This window comes from Callorhinchus milii, unplaced genomic scaffold (genome assembly GCF_018977255.1).
Source record: "Callorhinchus milii isolate IMCB2004 unplaced genomic scaffold, IMCB_Cmil_1.0 Scaffold2, whole genome shotgun sequence".
Classification (NCBI taxonomy): Eukaryota; Metazoa; Chordata; class Chondrichthyes; order Chimaeriformes; family Callorhinchidae; genus Callorhinchus; species Callorhinchus milii.
Window position 1 is genome coordinate 6,410,004 of NW_024704743.1, and position 20,276 is coordinate 6,430,279.

Here is a 20,276-nt window from a genome sequence, read left to right on the forward strand (position 1 = left end):
CGTTATTGAGGAGTGATATTACCAAATGGTTTGTGTCTTATAATAATAATAATCCTTGCATTTGATACAGCGTTCAAGACGTCTCAAAGTGCTTCACAGAATACACTGCAAAGTAAATTGACTGTATATTTTGTGGCAGCCAATTGCGCACCTCAGTGTCCCACAAACAGATTGAGTGACCAAATTATTATTATTATTTGTTTTAATTTTTTTTGGAATGGATTATTACCCTGGAAAAGCGATCCGCCAACCAACTAACAAGTGGGTTCCTACTCACTGTTAGGTAAACTGAGGAGTGTGGAGTAAGGAAACTTGCCTAATATTTCGCCCAGCACAAGAATCAAACCCAGATCCTCTCGCTTGCGAGGCGAGTGCTCTAGGTGAGAGGTCTTGTGTGAGAGTTAGAATAAAGGAAACGTATTAGGATGGCCTTGGGTCATAAATTGGAGAAAATTAAGTGCAAAACATGGGTCAACTTCCACATGTATGCGGATGATATCCAACTCTATCTCTCTGCCTCCATGCTCAACTCCAAGATCATTGCTGTCCAGACAGAATGTCTGTCAGACATCAAGTCCTGGATGAGAGCTAATTTTCTTCAGTTGAATATTAGCTGAGATCGTCCTGATTGACTCTCATCAGTGCTTCCACACCTCAGGCACTGTCACCATCCACGGATACACCCTCCACCTCACTTAGCCAGGCTGGTATGTTTGCATCTTTTTGACCCTCAACTATCCTTTCTATCCCACATCCGTGTCATGACCCGCTCTGTCTTCTCCCACCTCAGCAATGTCACCCGGCTCCACTCCTGTCTCTCCCCTCAGGCTGCCAATACCCTCATCCACGCATTCATCACATCTTGACTACATCAACTCCCTGCTTGTCGGCCTTCCCAACTCTTCCCCCCAAAAGCTGCAGATCATTCAGAACTCTGCAGCTGTGTTCACTCCCACACCAGGCTCCGTGATCCTATCACCTCCATCCTCTCTCGGCTCCATTGGCTTCCCATCCCCCAGAGGATAGAGTTCAAAATCCTTGTCCTCATCTTACATAGCATAGATGTATTTAAGGGAAAGCTAGAAAGGTACATGAGGGAGAAAGGAATAGAAGGTTATGCTTGAAGGCTTAGTTGAGGAAGGGCAGGAAGAGGCTCATGTGGAGCATAAACACCGGCATAGACCATGTGGAGCATAAATACCGGCATAGTTGGACCGAATGGCCTGTTTCTGTGCTGTACATGTCCTCCTGACATGAAAGGCGTAATACAAGTGCAATAAAACCGTTCTAACTAAATATCAAGTAATAAAACAGTCCTAATAAAAGAACAGAAATTAATCCTTGAATTTGATATAGCACCTTATCACGTTATCAAAACGTCTCAAAGTGCTTCACAGGATTAACTGTAAGAGACAGTGATCAGATTTGCAGTGGTAAATTTGGTAGCCAATTTGTGCACAGAAATGTCCCAAAACAGCCATGAAGTGAATGACAAATAAATGGGAACAGCTGATACAAGGGTTGCTTGATAAGTAAAGAAATTAAAATAAAAGTTAAGAGACAGTATTGTGTCCAGTTTCGGTCACCCCACAGAACATTGTATGTCTAAGGGGAATACACATTCTGGATAAAATCCAAGATTTGTCCGTGTCCTCCCATGGCTTCCAGTTTCATCATGAGGGCTCATGAGGCACTGTCTTGAAAGCCTCATGGAAATCGATGAACTTAATATTTGCTCTTAACCTTATGACCTTCTGCGATCTCATACTGAGCAGAAGCCAGCCTGATTGATCTGCGAGCCTCCAATGCATGTGATACTTGTGCAATGTCTACCCAAGCCACCACTGGATAAGCCACTAAAATCAGTGAGATCCCTCTGTAGTTCTCAGTCTCACTAGGGTCACCCATCTTGGGATAGAAACCACAATTGCATTCTTGCATTCTTGAATACTGGCAGAGTGCGTGGCTCAGAAACAGAGTACTGTTGAGTAGCAATAGGGCAGTTCCAAGGCGAGTTAGAGATTCCTGGCTGGGACCTGTAAGATCCTCACCATTCTCCATCCCCCCCTCTCTGAGCAGCATTTAGGAAATCAGCATTAAGGCTGTCTGCACCAGCTCTCTTGCCATCAGCAAGGTGGGGAGTTTACCTCCTCCCTAGAGATTGGGTGTGGAATCAGGGTGAGGAATCAGAGAACAATCCTCTAACTGCAGTTTAACTGCAGTCTCTCTTTTAACTTTAATTTTCGTTTTAATTTCTCCACTTATCCACACCACCCACCAGCTCTTCAATCCTCCATGCAGATGGATTTCTGATGCGGGCTGCTGGGTCAGATGCCAACTCCATATAATGCTCCCTCCAAACCCTAAAGATACCCTTATGAGTCCGTTGTAGAACACTGGACTTGTCCAATCCTGACAAGGGCCCCTCCGGCAATGACAGACTTCAGCCGAGAAAGAAAGGTTTGGGATCATACTTGTGTTATTGCACCCCCTTGTGGAGTGATGCGACCCCTTTTATTCTCCTTCATTTCTATAAATAACCGTCCTGGCTTTGTGCTGTGCTTGGCCGTAAATTGCCTTTGCTAGAGTTTTAGCTTGCTCCGAGGAAGCGTCCAAAACTGCTTTAATGGCCCTCTTCTTTTGCCTAGTCGCTCTCCTTCCCTTTTTGGTTACCTAGGCAGGGTTCTGCTTTAGGTAATCTGTGACACAGGGTGTGGAATCAGAGAAGGCAGCACACAATGAGAATTTGATAGAGTGTGCACATGAACTGACAACTGGCAAATTAAGTTTAATATAGATAAACGCAATGTACTACATATATGGAAATAGGAACAGGAGTAGGCCCATTCAGCCCCTCAAGCCTTCTGTATTTTCCCGAATAATAAAAACCTTCTCAACAAACCTTCCCTGGACTTATACTTGCTCTCCAACTACCACCCCATTTCCGACCTTCTTTTTCTTTCCAAAGTCTTGTAATAAGTTGTTGCTTCCCAGCTTCACTCCTCTCCTCTACCACCACTCCCTCTATAAACCCCGCAGTACAGAGGTTGGAAAGGAAAGGGAGGTTGGAGATGGGATAGTAGTTGCAATAGTAAACCTACGCCACATTTTTGCCATTATCAGTGGCCAAGACTTTTAAGTCATTGCCCTCTCTATCTGTCTCTAAATCCCACCTTAAAACCATCCTTGCGATGAGACCTTAAACCAAGGCACCCATCTGCATATTCAGGTGGGGGCTGTTTAAGAACCCATGGCACTGTCTGAAAAGAGAAGGGAGTTTCTCCCAGTGTCCTGGACAACAATCCTCCAATTAAGAAGATAAGAACCTAAGAATTTGCTTGACGATTACGTTAGAAGACACGTTAGAAGACACGGAAAACTTACCAAAAATAGAAGGGAACCAAGAAGCTAATGTTAGTGAGCAACTTCGGGAAATTAACATCAGTAAAGAATTACTACTAGGGAAACTGTTGGGATTCAAAATGATAAATCCCCTGGAACTGATGGTCTGCATCCTAGGGTTTTAAAAGAGGTGGCTGCTGAGATAGTGGATGCCTCGTTTTTGATCTTGTAAAATTCTCTGAATTCTGGAATGGTTCCCATTGATTGGAAGATCGCAAACGTAACACCACTATTTAAGAAGGGTGGGGGAGAGAAGATGGGAAACTATAGACCAGTTAGTCTGATATTGGTGGTAGGGAAAATTCTAGAATCCTTAATTAGGGACATCATAGTGGGGACTTAGAGGACCATAACATGATTAGACAGAGTCAACATGGCTTTACAAAAGGGAATTCATGCTTAACAAATCTTTTAGTTTTTTGAGGATATAACGAGCAGGTTAGATAGGAGGGAACCGGTAGATGTAGTATATTTAGATTTTCAGAAGGCATTCGACAAGATGCCACATTAAAGGCTGCTAAACAAGATTAGGGCACATGGAATTAAAGGCAATATATTAGCATGAATCGAAGAGTGGCTAACGGGAAGAAAACAGAGAGTAGGGATAAACAGGTCCTTTTCAGATTAGCAGGATGTGACTAGAGGACAAAGATCAGTGCTTACACCTCAATTATTTACAATCTATATCAATGATCTAGATGAGGACATAGAACTTAAAATATCTAAATTCGCGGATGATACTAAGCTAGGTGGGAGAGTAAGCTCTGAGGATGACACAAAAAGATTGCAAAGGGATATAGATAGGCTAGGTGAGTGAGCAAGAAGGTGGCAGATGGAATATAATGTGGGGAAGTGTGAAGTTATTCACCTAGGTAGTAAACACAGACAAACAGATTATTTTCTAGGAAGGGAGAGACTAGATAGTGTTAGTGTTCAGAGGGATTTGGGTGTCCTTGTACACCAGTCACAAAAAGTTGGTATGCAGGTACAGCAAGCAACTGGGAAGGCTAATGGCATGTTGGCGTTTATTGCAAAAGGATTAGAATACAAGAATAGGGATGTCTTGCTTCAACTGTATAGGGCCTTGGTGAGACTGCACCTAGAATATTGTGTGCAGTTTTGGTCTCCTTATTTAAGAAAGGACATACTCGCCTTAGAGGGGGTGCAGTGTAGATTCACTAGGTTAGTTCCTGGGATGGGGGGACTGACCTATGAGGATAGGTTGAGTAAACTACGCCTATATTCTCTAGAATATAGAAGAATTAGGGTGATCTTATAGAAACATATAAGATTCTTATGGGGCTTGACAGAGTAGACAGTGTGAGACTATGTCCCTTTGTAGGAGAATCTAGATCTAGAGGTCACAGTCTTAAGATTAAGGGACAGTATTATTTTCTCGGGATACAATATATAGAAAATAATATCTCAGGATACAGCATATAATTTAGGACTCGACAAGTCAAGTGTGTCACGACACTTCATGACAAATAAAATTGGTCATTCACTTCATGGCTGTTTGTGGGACATTGCTGTTTGTACAAATTGGCTGCCGTGTTCACCCATAAAACACACAATCACTTCACTTCACTTTAAACTATATCCTGTGAAGCATTTTGAGTCGTCCTCCTGACATGAATGGCACTATACCAAATATAAGTATCATTCATTATTATAATATTAATATTAACAGACCTGAAACCTGCCTATGGTTACCTCCAAGTCACCCTAACTCGGTAACTGACCCTCCACTAATAAATAACCCAAGAAGTTATTTTACGTGAAGGCCGTTTTATAAATGCAAGTTATTGTTGTTGAAGTGATTCAATAACATTCATTCTGATTGTGTGCATGGCTAAGAGATACACACAGTCAATCCACTTTACAATAATTCTGTGAAGACGTCTGTCTCAACAACGTGATGAGGCACGATATCAAACGCCAGGATTATTATTAATCACTTGGTAACACCGATTGCCCCCTCGTGGCCGATTGAGGTGGTACACCTCTGGAAAGATTCTTTTGTTTGGAGTGCCTATTGACGTTGAGTGCACGTAAGATGATTGTTTAGCCATGCTGGCTTCATTCTACAAATTTTATCTCAACTTTCTCCTGTAGTGAAGAATAAAACTAAACTCCCAGTACACTTTGGGATAAAAATAGGGAGAAGCTATTACACTGGTTAGAGAGTCAGTAACTGGAAGACATCAACAACTCACACAGATGGCGTCTCGGGGTGTTTAACAGTGACCATGTTTGATGCTGAGCTAGGAAGAAGGTCTTCAGAAAAATTCTGATGATGGGTAAAGAAGGGCCGACAGGCAAGAAGGAGACATCAATTTAGGATCATCACCAAAAAAACATAGGGAGAGGTTAAGAGAACAGCAACAAATTGCATATATATAGCACCTTTCACACTGGGAGGACGTTCCCTAGGTGCTGTACAGTTAACCATCCTTCCTGGTAATCTGTTCAGTCATTAAATACCCTATATTTATTACCCACTGTTTACTGCTAGGAAATGAGGTAAACAGTGAGAAGGATAGTAGCAGACTGAAAATAGACATAGCCAAATTGGTAAAATGGGCAGAAACGTGGCAGATGAAGTTTAATGTGGAGAAATGCGAAGTGATGCATTTTGAGAGGATGAATGAGGAGAGGCAATATAAGCTGATGGTAGAATCTTAACGAGGGTGAAGGCACAGAGAGACCCCAGGATTCATATAAGCAAATTTTTGAAGGTGGCAGGACAGGTAGATAAAGCTGTTAAAAAAGCATACAGATTACTCGGCTTTATAAAAAGGGGCATAGAATACAAAAGTCAGGAAGTTATGATAAACCTTTATAAAACACTGGTTAGGCCTCAGCGAGAGACTGTGTTCACTTCTGGGCACCACACTTTTGGAAGGATGTCAAGGCATTGGAGAGGGTGCAAAGGAGATTTACCAGGATGGTGCCAGGAATGAGGGACTTCAGTTATCAGGAGAGGCGAGAGAAGCCTTGCAGCAATAAAGGATAACAATGAAGGTAAAATATTTTTACTATATATAATATTAAATGAAAATGTATCAGTATTTGCTTTCACTTTCATTTTGAAAGAAAATCTTGATTTGTATGATTGTATGACAAAAGCTAATCTCCCTCCTTTATGATCGAATTTTCAAAGCACATAAAACATCCACAGCAAACAAAAACAAATAGACTGAACATTTCTAATGACAAATATATCATGAAGATCAATTTTTATTTTTTCCTTTCTGAGTGGATCTGGACCTCAAAGACGACTTGCTCTGACAACCTGCTTCTCTAGAGCCATTGCATCATCCATGGAAAGGAAATAATTCATATTGGACTCTTTCCATGTGTGGTGTTTCACACCGCTTGAAAAAGCTCCTGCCTTCCAAGAGTTTCTAGGCAAATACACAAAACAGGGAGGGACTATTCCGACACCATCACATCTTCGTAATACATACTTGAAGGAGCTTATTGCTGAGCATGAAGCATTTTTGAAGAAATACGTTGAGGACACGGATGTGTACTTGTTCCTGGATGAGACCACTGATTCCAGTGGGTGCAATGTTCTGGCAGTGCTGGCACAGCCACTGCAGAAAGCTGGGGACAGACCTCTTCTTATTGGAGTAGAATTCTTCCAGCGAGTCAACCAAGCTCTTCTAAGAGTCTTAAATGTAAAAATGTAAAAATGTAACTTTGATAAAGTGCTTGCAGTTGTCACTACGTGATCAAAGCATTTAATACAATACTGTCGGGATTGTTTCCTAATCCAATACATATTGCATGCATTGCTTATCTTCCGAACTTGATTTGGGAAATTTGGCCTGTTATTCTGGAGGACTTAAACACAGTGGTCGCTATGGTCAAGAAAGTCTTCTGCAAAAGTCCATTGCGCCAACATCAGTACTTGGAATTTATGGAGACGAAGGATAGAATTAAATTTCAGATGCTAGTCTTTGCTGTTCAGATGTGTTGGTACTCCTGGGTGAAGACTGATGAATATTTCTATGAGTACTTGCCTGTCTTGGCAGAATATCTTCAAGGAATTGCATCAGAGGCCTTAGCAGTGAAAAAAATGAAAACGCTCTTGAACAATAATGCTGCAGAGTTGCAAGCCCGAGCAACCTTTGTCACAGAGTACTCATCTGAGCTCATAAAACTCACTGAGGAATGTCAGGCAACAGCTGTGCATCAGGGCCACAATCTGTACTTAACGTGTGCAAAATTTACATTTGTTTATTGATTTCTGTACCACTACGGGAGCACAGAGTGAGAGAGAGGCGTGTGCCAACCCTTTCCAGAGAATCGTGCAAGACAGCAGCGAAAAATTGGGACTAATTATGAAAAAGCCATCAATTGCTACCTATAAAGCAGTTCGAATTTTTGATCCTCACCAGATAGCAACAACGGATGCAGAAAAAGACTTATACAGTAATGTGATTCCTGGCCTTCAACTATTTCAAACTTCGAATGGCATGCTTATAAAGCAGCTGGAGAAAATATCCCAGCTAACCACAAAATAGCAGCATGGTGAGGAGCTCAGCCTGAGCCACTTGTGAAGCTTGATAAAATTGCAAAAAGGTACATTTGGCTACCAGTGAGCACAGTTGACGTTGAAAGACCATTTTCTGTTTATTCAGACCTTCTCAAGGATAATAGACAAAGCCTAACAGAAGAATATATAAAGAGTCTTCTCATGTTAAAATTTAACCAGCACTAAACTTTTGGCTGAGAATTTTTGTTTGTTTCTGTGAAAATTTAAGTTAGAAAATTTTAATTTCTCTGCAAACTGCACGTTTGCATCTTTTGAAAGGTGTTATGTTCTGTTTTTGTTAAAGAAAACATTAATACATTGTTCTTTTACAATGATATATGATGTGTTATTTCTAGTTTAGTTTTTAAAAATTAGAAGAGAAAAAATGTAGGTTAGCAGCAAATTGCATCTCTCAATAGCACCAGGCAACCCCCACAATGTTCCAGCAAACCTCAACAAATCTCTCTGCTAACCTCCGCAAGGCACTCCGCAATTTTTGGGCGAATATTTCCACACTTTTCTAACGGCCCAGGTAATTGTATACTCTGTATAATTGCATGCCTTCTGTCCGGTCCCAACTGTGTGCAATTATATAGAGTAAACAGTAGAAACTTTCACGTAGGATAACGTCTCAAAGGACATTGGAACTCCCTTCCTCACTCTCTTCGCCTCGCCCCCTCTCTTCCTATTTTCAGGTCTCTGCTGAAGATCTTTCTTTTCAACCACGCCTTTGGTCACCTTCCTCCCCCTCCCCCTGGCTCGGTCCCGGGATCCATTACTATGAAGCGCTCTGAGACGCCGTCCGGCGTGGAGGGCGCTATATAAATCCAAGTTGTTGTTGTTGTTGACATCACAAGAAGAAATTATTCAAAACAATACCAGTTGTTAATACAAAATGTTTGCAGATGGTTTGCATAAATCAAAAATGTGAAACAAAATAATGGCTATTGACTTTTTATTTAAAAATGTAAAAGAATTACTGGAATTCAGGTACAACAAGAGCCATAATGCAGTTTTATAACAATGCAGTCTTCTTACAGTCTCTTGTCATCCTCATCGCTATTCACACTTTCAAGTTAGGTATTGTCCAGAAACGTAGAAACCATATCCCCTAATTGGCAGTGATTTCTAAAAATCTATATTTGCAATTAATTAGGACTTCCACTTTGAGAATATCAGATTATGAGATTTGCAGAATGGCTAAGCATTGCAGTCTGAAAAAAAGGCCAGTGACCAAATGCTTTTTTAATTTCAAACCAACTAGATCTGCTTTTACTGTTGGCTCATCGGCAGGACTTGGAGGGGCCAAACTGAGGGCACAAATTCTCCTGACTCAGCTCCTGTTATCCCTGCCAGCTAAACCACTAAGTGGTCCTCGCGAAATAAGAAGTGCCTTCACTGATGATATGTTAAACTGAGGACCCGCCTACCTGACCAGGTTAAAGATCCCATGGCACTATTCAAAAAGAGAAGGGAACCTCTCCCAGTGTGCTGGCCAACAACCCCGCACAAAAAAATGGCTGACCAAAAGAATTAATTCTTATGTGCTAAAACAATACAATTAATTGCAAATCAACGAGTAAAAATCCCATGGCAATGTTAGGGCACAAAAAAAACCTGCTGTCGGTGCTAAAAAGCTGCTGTCCAACATCCAGTGAGCATTGTTTGAGCTCCAGGACTTTGTTATAAGTGAGGCTAAGGTTCTAGATACACTAAATAATAATAATCCTTGCATTCGATATAGCACCTTATGTCTTCGAGACTTATCAAAGCGCTTCACAGAATATACTGTAAATGAATTGATTATATATTTTGTGGGCAAAACACTGCAGCCAATTGCGCACAGCAGTGTCCAACAAACAGTCATGGACTGAAGTGACCAATTTATTATTATTATTTTTTTGAAGGCATCTCGCTTGCGAGTCGAGTGCCAGATGCCGACCAGGTAGCTGATAAGGAAACTTGGAGCTTGGGGGACAGCTGCTGGAGGGCGATACCTGGAGCCTGAGTTTGTGAACACACATTTGCACTTTCAGTGCCTGGAATCCACTTTGATTGCCTTGCAGAGAGGCAAGCAGCTGCTGCCTGAACTCCGCACCTCCAACTGATGGCTATCCTTTGCGCAATTGGCTGCCGCGCTACACCCACAAAATATACAGTCAATTCACTTTACAGTATATTCTATGAAGTGCTTTGAGACGTGATAAGGCGCTTTATCAAACACAAGGATTATGATTATGATTATTACATCCTCCTGGGGGGGGTGGCAGGGAGAGGATGTAAGCAGAGTAAGAGCGCGTGCATTGCAAGGTGACATGCTTGGCCGGGTATGGTGGTCCCGGCTGGACAAGCAGCTGGAAAGCTTGCCAGACGGCGACATTAATGGCAAGCTGTGCGGTTTCAGCTGGTTAATACTCCAGCCGGAGCTCAACGTGCGCTCTGGGGTCCCCAAGCCTTGGCTCTTGCCAACCTGCGCCTAATACGTCTCGGAATTGGGTAAGCGGGATGTACGTGTGCCTCCACGGAGCGGGCGCGCATTGCACTCCAACAACAACGAGTGACGTTCGTTTAGTGCCTTCCACGTGGGAGGGACAGTCCGGCTCTGGGATTTCCACATGTCGGGTCAGATGCGCGGAATTCTCAGTTTGGTGACCGCAGGCGCAGGCGCGGTCACCTTCCCCCCCCTCCCCCGGCTCGGTCCCAGGATCCTAAACTGTGAAGCGCTCTGAGACGCCGTCCGGCGTGGAGGGAGCGGCACAAGTCCAAGCTGTTGTTGTTGATGGGTTTCCACACGCGTCAGGACACCCGGAGAGCGACCCTACAGAGGCCGTCGTAAGCTCTTCCCTGTGCACTTCCTGAGCCTGGGGGGGGAGGTGGGGGGGGGGGGGGAGTGGTCGTGAGTGGGTCGGGGGAAGGGGAGGGGGAGGTAAAGGTTTGAGAACCAGAGGGCCAACTTCGACCCGAACCAGCGGCCAATGTCCATCAGCATTAGCAACGCGCCCCGCACTGCCATTGGGCCACTTGCCTGTCCATTATCCCGGCCCGCGCTCCCATTGGACCATCCGCTTGTCCATCAACTCTCTTTCCCCTTTCAGCAGTACGCAGTTCCGGTCTGGTTGTCAAGGCGGGGTGGGCGGGGCAGGGGGAGGGCGGGGGCGCCCCGGCAGCGCTACACCCCGGATATGAAACCGCATGTGACACAACTCAAACACCCGCCCGAAGCCATTGACTCCTGCGCACAATGTGAGTCACACCAGCCCCAATCGTGTTGCCCGGCAACACCGCGACCGCGCAGCCCGGCCGCACAGCGCGAGATGAATAATTTGGGCAGCGGTCTCACCCAGAGGAGGAGCCTGTCACGTGATTGGTCAGCGCCTACGTCAACCACGCCGCCGCCGTCCTCCCGCCCCTCCGTTGGCGTCACGTTCCGCCGGTGCCCTTCTGCCGTAAAGTGAGACGCGCTCGCTGGACAGCCGTTTGTCAACCCGGGGCGCGAGCGCTGCTGTCGTGAGAGCGGCCGGCGGTTGATTGCGAAATCGGCAGTTGAGGGCGGGACGGACGGACAGACAGGAGCGGCAGCGGCAGCAGAGATGGACGAGGACGTGCTGACCACGCTCAAGATTTTAATCATCGGCGAGAGCGGAGTGGGCAAGTCGAGGTGAGCTGGCGCTCAAGTCTGTGGGTGGCTAATGGCCCCGGGGGTTGAGGGCCTCGGCGGCGGTTGGAGATGGTGCCCGGGGAGGGAGGAGGGGGAGTCGCGGTGACTGTGACTCTCGACTCTCTTCCCCCTCCTCGCTCCCTCCCTCACCCTGACCATTTCCCCTCCTCCTCCCTCCTCACCCTGACCATTTCCCCCTCCTCGCTCCCTCCCCTCCCCCTGACCATTTCCCCCCAATGCTCGGGTCATGACCCAACTGTGCATCGACTTGGGACGTCCTCCTGACGTGAAAGGCGCTTTATAAATGGAATCTTGTTGTTGTTGTTGTGAGCGCCGCGGCTCCAGGCTCGGCCTATGCTTCCAAACCGGGCTGTCCAAAATGGAGCCAAGTGCTGACCGTCTCTCTTCCCCCTTTCAACCCACCCCGAACCGTACCCGCACCGCACCGCCCGCCCCCGCGCTGTCACGGTCGGCGCCAGCTTTACCTGTGACTTTTTAATATAATGATAATAGAATAATGATAATAATAACAACAACAATCCTTGCATTTGCGCCTTGTTATCACGTCTTGGATCGGGTGTAGATGGCAGCAAATGTGTCTGTCTGTCACAGACGAGCCACACCAGGATCTGCCTGACACTAACCTGCTAACCTTGTTGGTTCTGCTCGGCCCTTCACACTTTCAAGGTTCACACAACGAGTGCTTTACCAATTCTTAAGAGATATCCTTCTTGCAAAGGGCCGCACTTTCACAGTAAAAAATCACATGCAGTAACTTTCTGATGATGTGACAAGATGTGATATCAAGTGCAAGGAATATTATTGTAGGTTAGCAGGGTTTCTCCTTGACTTTGAACAGACATGGATGGCAAAGCCTGCAGTAATACATGATATTGTTAATTATTAAGCAGTCTGTCTGGGATGTGAGTTTGAAGCGGTTGTGAAAACTGCAGTGAGACATAAAATGTGCTTTGCTACTAGTAAACTGGGTGTAATATTAAGATGTTAATGCTTGTCTACAAAAGATGGTCAATACCATTTTGACAATAATTATATTTTGAGATGTTTCAAAGTGACAAGTTGTTTCTGATTATTCCTTCCCAAGTTAAAAGCAATGGTGGAAACATTTGATTTGGGTTTTTGTAAATGCTGAACGGGCTTTACAATCTCTAGTATCTCTATACGAAGTGACTTTCAGCTCACTCCAGATTGCAGAATTGGAAAAAATGGTTTGCGAGGATTAAAGAATAAGTTAACAGGCATGCAGAGCTACTGGGGCTAGTTTTAGGTTCCAGCTTCTAAGGATGTTGATACTCTGTGTATAAAGTCTTATTTTTCAGCGGTGGTAGACAATGTTTCATTGCTCTGTTTGCTTACTGAATTAATCAGTAAACATACATACATTCGCACTTAATCTGAAAACTACATTGATAGTTATTAGATTTATTAAAGTATATTTTTCTCATTTACCCGGAATCAATATAGAGTCTGTTGTTTTTCAGATGCAATGTTACAATGTTTTTTTACTTCAGACTGCTTATTAGAAACAGCCTGCCAGCAGACATTTTGTGCAGAACACCCTCTCAATGTAGATTTAAAAGGAACTAAGGGCTGAGGACAGATGGAATTTGTTGTTCATCATTTCACAGAGTTGGAAATTCATTTATTGTTGTCACTTGAAATTCAGGGAAGTATTAATGGTTGACATCACTCCCAGAGTAGATAATGCCTATCTTTTTGAAGTACTACCACTCCCAGGAATATTTCCTTTGATTTATACATCTTTCTCATTTTTTCTAATGTTTTTCCTAGTTCAACCTCTTCCTCTTCATTGTTGCTTTGTTCTGATGGTTGGCCTTTCAGCCCTTTTCCCCCCACTCTCTGGTACTCCATCCTAGAGTCCCTCCGGCTTGACCTCCTTCAGGGTCTGTCTCAAGACTTTCCACTTTGACTGCACGTTTGGTCATCTTTTCGCCCGCACTTACCCGAATCCAACTCCCAGCTCGTCTGCAAACCCTCGACTGTCCTGTGCCGTTGGATATCCTCCTGAACTGAAAGGCGCTATTTAAATGCCATCTGTTGTTCTTTATTCTCTCCATGTTCATCAATTTTCCCATCAACCTTCTGAACTTTGGGTATGCACATTATTTCTTGGTTGTTTTAGTTCTACCTTACTTGTGTCAGTTTTACGTTAACAGAAGTAGAGCTTGCTTAAAGGCCTTAGATATTTTGAAATCACTATAAATCATAGAACCCGTTCACTCGTGCTAAGCAACATGACAATTCTGAAATTGGCTATGAAGCTTTCAGAAGTGCAAAGTTTAGAATGTTACATGATGATCTGGCCTCTTGGCTATAGCACGTCGTGCTGATATAATTATTATATACAGTCAATTCACTTTACAGTGTGAAGCGCTTTGGGACGTCCTCCTGACGTGAAAAGCGCTATATCAAATGCAAGGATTATTATTATTATTATTAACAATAATGTTCATGGTGTGGGTTTAAAAACGTGTTCCAACACAAATTGTCTGTAAAAACAAAAACAAAAAAAAATCTTACTACTGAATAAAACAGGGTAACAATAGGTAATTGAGAGCTGGTGGTTGTCTACGGAGATACAGTAGATTATACTTTATTTTCAGAATAAACATTCAACTAATTTTGGATCCTGAGTACCCTAGAAAAATAGCCAGTCCAAAAAATTCATTTGACGGAGAAGGGAATAGAAGAAAGAAGAAATGGGAGAAAGTAAGGAGTGGCTGGAGACTTATATGGAGTATAAACATCAGCCACAGACTGGTTGGGCCAGATGGCCTGTTTCTGTGCTGTAAAAACGACAACAGGCAAAGTTAGACATTTAGAATAAACACAACATTGTTATTCAACTTTTGTACTTCAATAAGTGACATAAATATTCTGAACCATCAGCAAGGTGTGTTTTTATTTTGAAGAGTGAAAGGTTTGGGAGAAGGATTATTTTTATTGCACCATTGTCTTGCAGGATGTTAATTTGCAGTTTAATCTGAAACTTCTGACATCAAATTAGCAGCATGGATTTTGGACATATTTTTTAAATAGTTTCTAAAGAGTGCAAATAACCGCCAGCCCAATAGCGTATATAACATGTGCTTGTGAAAACATGAATATCCATGGTATGTACCTAATGATTTGTCCTTTACTTACAAAATCAGGGCCTTTTGATGTTGTGTGCAATGTCATTGTTCATAATATGACTACTGGCCAACTTTTCTAGTGTAGGAACTTGATCTACATATATCCTCCTGCTTTGAGCAGAAAATATTTTGCTTCATGCCAAATCTATTTTGAGGTGTTGAGCAGCAAATACCCTCTTGCAAAACATAACTAAGGCTTGATTTGTTATGCTCGGTCATGGGTTGTTGGCGGCAATCAGTTTAGATAATCACAACTGTGATGACCGCAGCTTTTTTTTGTGTAACTTTATTTACAAAAAGCATCTTGGGACATCCTACCAATGTGAAAGGCACTGTACAAATGGTTATTTGTATTGTAATTTCGAAAGCAACATAGAAGTATCAACAAACTAGGTTTGAATAAATACTGGAATTCAAAAAATAGGTGGTAACTGCTAACTCCATACCGGCCTGTCTGCTCTCTCCGCTCGACAGACTCTGGCCTGTTCCACGTACCCTGTCCTGCCCATCCACCATTGGCAGTCGGGCCTACAGCCTTTCTGCCCCGATCCTTTGGAACTGCATCCCACAGTCCTTTTTTTCTGCTCCTTTGCCTCCTTCAAGGCCCGTCTCAAGACTTTCCTCTTCGACCGTGCCTTCGGTTACCCTCCTTCCCCTGCCCTCCAACCCCTCCACATCCCAATCCCCAGATTTGGGATTTCCTACTGACTTGAAAGGCGCTGTACAAACATAGGTTGTTGTTGTATGGGAAAGCAGGATGCAAACTAACATTTATCACCACTTCAAAGAAACCATGATGTGAACTCCACCAAGTAGAACAACATCATCTGCATGCTACACTACATACTGCTGCACTTCCTCTTTCAGGCTCACCGCATTCAGTGATTCTACTTATCATATGATCTATCCCCATATTAAATGGGTAACAAAAAGCAGCGGAACAACTTACTTTTTATAGTGACTTATCTAGGATAAAAATGGCTTGAAACGCTTTGCAATAATAATAATCCTTGCATTTTGATATAGCGCCTTATCACGTCTTTGAGACGTTTCAAAGCGCTTCACAAAATATACTGCGTGAAGCCAATTGCGCGGCAGCCAGAAACACTTGTGGTACCGAGAGACCAAATTATTTATTTTTGATAGGATTATTACCCCCGGAAAAGTGATCCGTCAATCGATTAACAGCCGGGTTTCTACTACTATTAGATAAACAGAGACGGGCGGAATACGGAAACTTGGTCAATGTTTTGTCCCCCTGGGAATCGAGCCCAGGTCCTCTTGCTTGCGAGGCGAGTGCTCTAACCATTAAGCTACAGGACTCCACGAGTGGGGGTGGGGGGCGGATTTGTGCAGGTTTACAATTACAAATGTAACATCAAACTTTGTTCCATAAAAGGAAATTAACTATCTCCATCTGAACAGCACAGGTAACTTCGCACAACAAGCTCTCATACAACAAAAAAATACACTTTAAATTTATTGTGCAGTCTATTATACCTGTTAATGCATGTTAATACTCGCATCTGATCTGGGCTTCTCCCCCCTTCCTTTTCAGCCAGGCATCTGATCAGCCTTCAGTTTTATTTATTTGGAACAGTAAAACGCAACAACACGCATTGAATAATATTTCAAGGAAATATCGAGAATTGGGGCTGCCGTAATAATAATCTTTGCATTTTATACAGCTCCTCGCGTTTATCACGTCTTCGAGACGTGTCAAACTGCTTTACAGAATATACTGTAAAGTGAATTGACTGTATATTCTGTGAGTGAAAAGCGGCAGCCAATTGCAAATGTGGGCTGATGACTGGCAAATTAAGTTCAATACAGATAAATGCATTGCACTGCACATAGGAAGTAAGAAGAGGAGATACATGCAGCAATAAGCAATTTTGGATGTAAGGGAGTTGCCCAAGCCCTAAAGGCAGTGTAGAGGAGAGATGATCCTGAGTGTTAGAGAAATTAACTACAAACAATGATTAGACAAGTTTGGACTTAGTCTTTAAAGGTGATGTCTTAGAAGATATATAAAAAATATATAAATGAGATTGAGACAGCAAAATAAGAACAACAAGATTACATTTGTATAGCACCTTTCAGGTCGGGAGAACGTCCCAAGGCGCTGGACAGAGGACAGGATTTCAGCCCCGAGCTGGGGTTGGGGGTTTAGGGTTCCAAAGCACAATTTCAGGACAGGTATCAGAAAAATTCTTTACCCACAGCATAATTAATGACTGCAACAGGTTATCAGAAAGGTTAGTTTAGGTTCGAATGCTGAACTTACTTTTCAAAAAAAAAACAGGCTCTGCGGGACCTATCACCCCCATCCTCACCTGACTCCACTGGTTACCCATCACTTGGAGGATACAGTTCAAGATCCTGGTCCTCACATTCAAAGCCCTATCTGCCCGCACGCTCTGGAATTCCATCCCACAGTCCCTCTGTCTCGGCCCCTCCCTTGCCTCCTTCAAGACTGGTCTCAAGACGCTCCTCTTCGACTGTGCCTTTGGTCACCCTCCTACCCCTACCCTCCCTGCCCCCCACCCCTGCTGATCCCAACCACCAGCTCGGGTGTGGATCTCTGACTGTCCGGCGCCTTGGGATGTCCTCCTGACATGAGGGCGCTATACAAATGTAATTTGTTGTTGTTATTATGATCTGGTCAGCAAGCGAGTCAATCTTGATATCTGAAGCTGCATTGAATTTCCAGCAGATTTTCAGGCTGACGGACGTTCATGTGTGTTACTCAGGAACAATACAACAAACATTTTTGCCGAAACAGACTGTTGCTGTACAATTATTGTACTCTTGTTTCTGTTCCCTTCTTTGTGTCATGCTGCCAGTTTCCAACCCTGAAGCACTTTCTTCAGACTGTCTGGATGAAATGGTGAAGCTCTTTCTTCACCCCATTTGTTTTGCCTTTAAAAATACTTCAGCAACCATTCAAGGCATTTCCTCCAGTTCCACTTTCCTGATCACGCTTTCTCTCTTGCTAACGGTCAACTTTGCTTTTAGCTTTGTTACTTTTCTTGCTCAGTTGTGAACTATGGTGCAAACAGGACCAACGATTCGCTTCCTGATCAAAATTTCCTGAGACAACTGTTACCACCACAATTGCACTAGTGTCTAAGTGTTAGTATATTTAATGGACTGAATATCAAATGTTCCTGTTCTTGATTTAAAGTTAATTTGTATAAACGTTGTGGTGTCTTGCCTTATTGGGTCAGGAATCTTGACTGCTACTTTCACCCTCAAAGCACTGTACAATATAAAGCTGTGAAGGGCTTGGGCATCATCCAATTGCAAAAGGAATTATTGCAAAATACAAGAATCATACAGATCAGTGATGTTTCGGGCTTCATACTTGCTTAATTAACACATTTAAGGCTTGGTAATGATATGGTCACAACAGTGACTTCAGTGATGCAAGCAGGCTAGGTGGAAAGGAGATTTAAAATATCTGTGATGGTTCAATTTCCAGTCACTCCTGCTAAACATTGGGTGTGGACAGGATTGGGCTGGACTGTTATTGACTGTCTCGATTTTTTACTACAATGACTGCTCGGGCAAGATTCTAGATTGCTACTGGTGCACGTGGAGATTAACTTCAGCGTGACTTGCCTCTTTCGGGATAGGGGAAGGGAAAATACAGTAGTTGCCAGCAGAGTTTTATGAAGCTTGTAATATGATGTCAATTCTTTCAGCTTTAAATTGGCAGTACAGTATCTCCAGAGGCACATCACCTGATACAACTGTAACCTTTAGCTATGAACATGCAAAACAAATCGCTTATGTCGAGGCCTTCGTAACTGTTTTCAAGTTATGCAACCATCACACTGACTGATTTTGCATAAGCTATTGGCCCCCAATGTATTTTATATTATATATATGTGGAGTCCTGACCTGAGTTCAATTCCAGGCCGGGCGAAACCTTGGGCAAGTTTCCTTACTCCACACACCTAATAATAATCCCTCCAAAAAACAAAACAATAATAAATTGGTCATTTTCAATCTACGACTGTATGTGGGACATTGCTGTGCGCAATTGGCTGCCGCGTTCGCCCACAAATATACAGTCAATTCACTTTACAGTGTGTTCTGTGAAGCGCTTTGGGACGTCCTCCTGACGTGAAAAGCGCTATATCAAATGCAAGGATTATTATTATTATAAGGTATGCATAAAGAAAATGCAAACTAAATATGACCTTGAAACGAGCATATTCAATTCAGAACTAGTGTAGTATGAATTACAGAGCTACCAGAATAGAGTAAAACTTATAGTGTATAAGTCTTATCTTTATAAATTATATGAGTCGTACATGAAACTAAGTCGCATTCAGTTTCCTATCAGAACCACTTAGATTTCTTTGCACTACTCATATTAATCACTTCTGAGCTTGTAATGCCGCTCCTCTACCCTCCATTACTCCCGCAATTACCAATTGCATTGAATTGTAGGAAATGACTCCATGACCCGTTGACGCATATGCACTTACCAGCCGGCTACATTGAATCACGACAACAAATTGATCTGTTGACGCATGCAGAGCAGAACTTCATTTCTGATAATTTAATGCAATTCCAATGCTTGCCGGTAACTGCGCCTGCGGCATTGGGTCAATGTTGGGACATTGAATCACAGGGAAACTTAGTCTTGACTCGTCACTGCATGCGCACCTAATGGTTACAGTGACTAAGTATGGAATGCACATTTACCAGCTGCATTGAATTATAAATGCGCAGTGTAGATTATTGATTAAATTGGTTTTTATACGACTTGTATAGTTTGGCAGGAACTCGGACTTCGCGTAAGTCATATTAAATGGTTTGGTCCCGATTGATGCAACTTGTGTGAGTCTACTGCATGTAAAGCTACTTTATATAGGGAGTAGTAAATTGTAATAAATCATCAAACCTTTTTCCACACATGCATAGCTATTAAATTAGACATACCTTCTACTATATATGTTATTTTTGAAGAAGAAATCTCTTGTTTAAATGCCTACTACACAAGTGAAGCATCATGGTGTTGATATTTTACTGAGCAATAAGAATTTTATTGCATAATCGCATGTCACTTCTGTGAGTTTTCTCAGAGTTGTTTGACCCTTAGTTATCTCCACACAATTATGAAATTCTACAATTTCAACAATTCTGAAAATGTATGTTAGACATCAGTAAAATCTTTGAGATTTATGTGTCATATAACGCTCTTTTCTATTAATCTTTACAGTCTGCTGCTACGGTTTACAGATGATACCTTCGACCCAGAGCTTGCTGCAACAATTGGTAAGTTTATTTTTGTAATAGGTTAGAATTATTGCATAGTTTTCATTAGGATCATTAAGTAGTGCCTTGATTTTGAAGATTAAGTTCAGACTTTAAGAATATATCAATGTCATAATAGGAATTGTGGTAAAACTGGGTGAAAGTATTATAGTTTGTATGCGATAACTGCTATGGTATAGTACTAAATATTAATACAAGGTATAGT

General features: G+C 42.7%; 1 protein-coding gene across 1 annotated transcript in view; it reads left to right on the forward strand.

Moving 5' to 3' along the window:
• The first annotated feature begins 11,415 nt into the window (after positions 1 to 11,415).
• The window catches only part of rab18a (RAB18A, member RAS oncogene family), a 29,500-nt gene continuing 20,639 nt past the window's right edge, over positions 11,416 to 20,276 (forward strand). The window contains exons 1-2 of the mRNA XM_007911104.2: positions 11,416 to 11,603; positions 20,016 to 20,071. Of these exons, the coding sequence (XP_007909295.1) occupies positions 11,536 to 11,603; positions 20,016 to 20,071 (124 nt within the window). The 5' untranslated portion in view covers positions 11,416 to 11,535. The remainder of the gene's footprint in view (positions 11,604 to 20,015; positions 20,072 to 20,276) is intronic.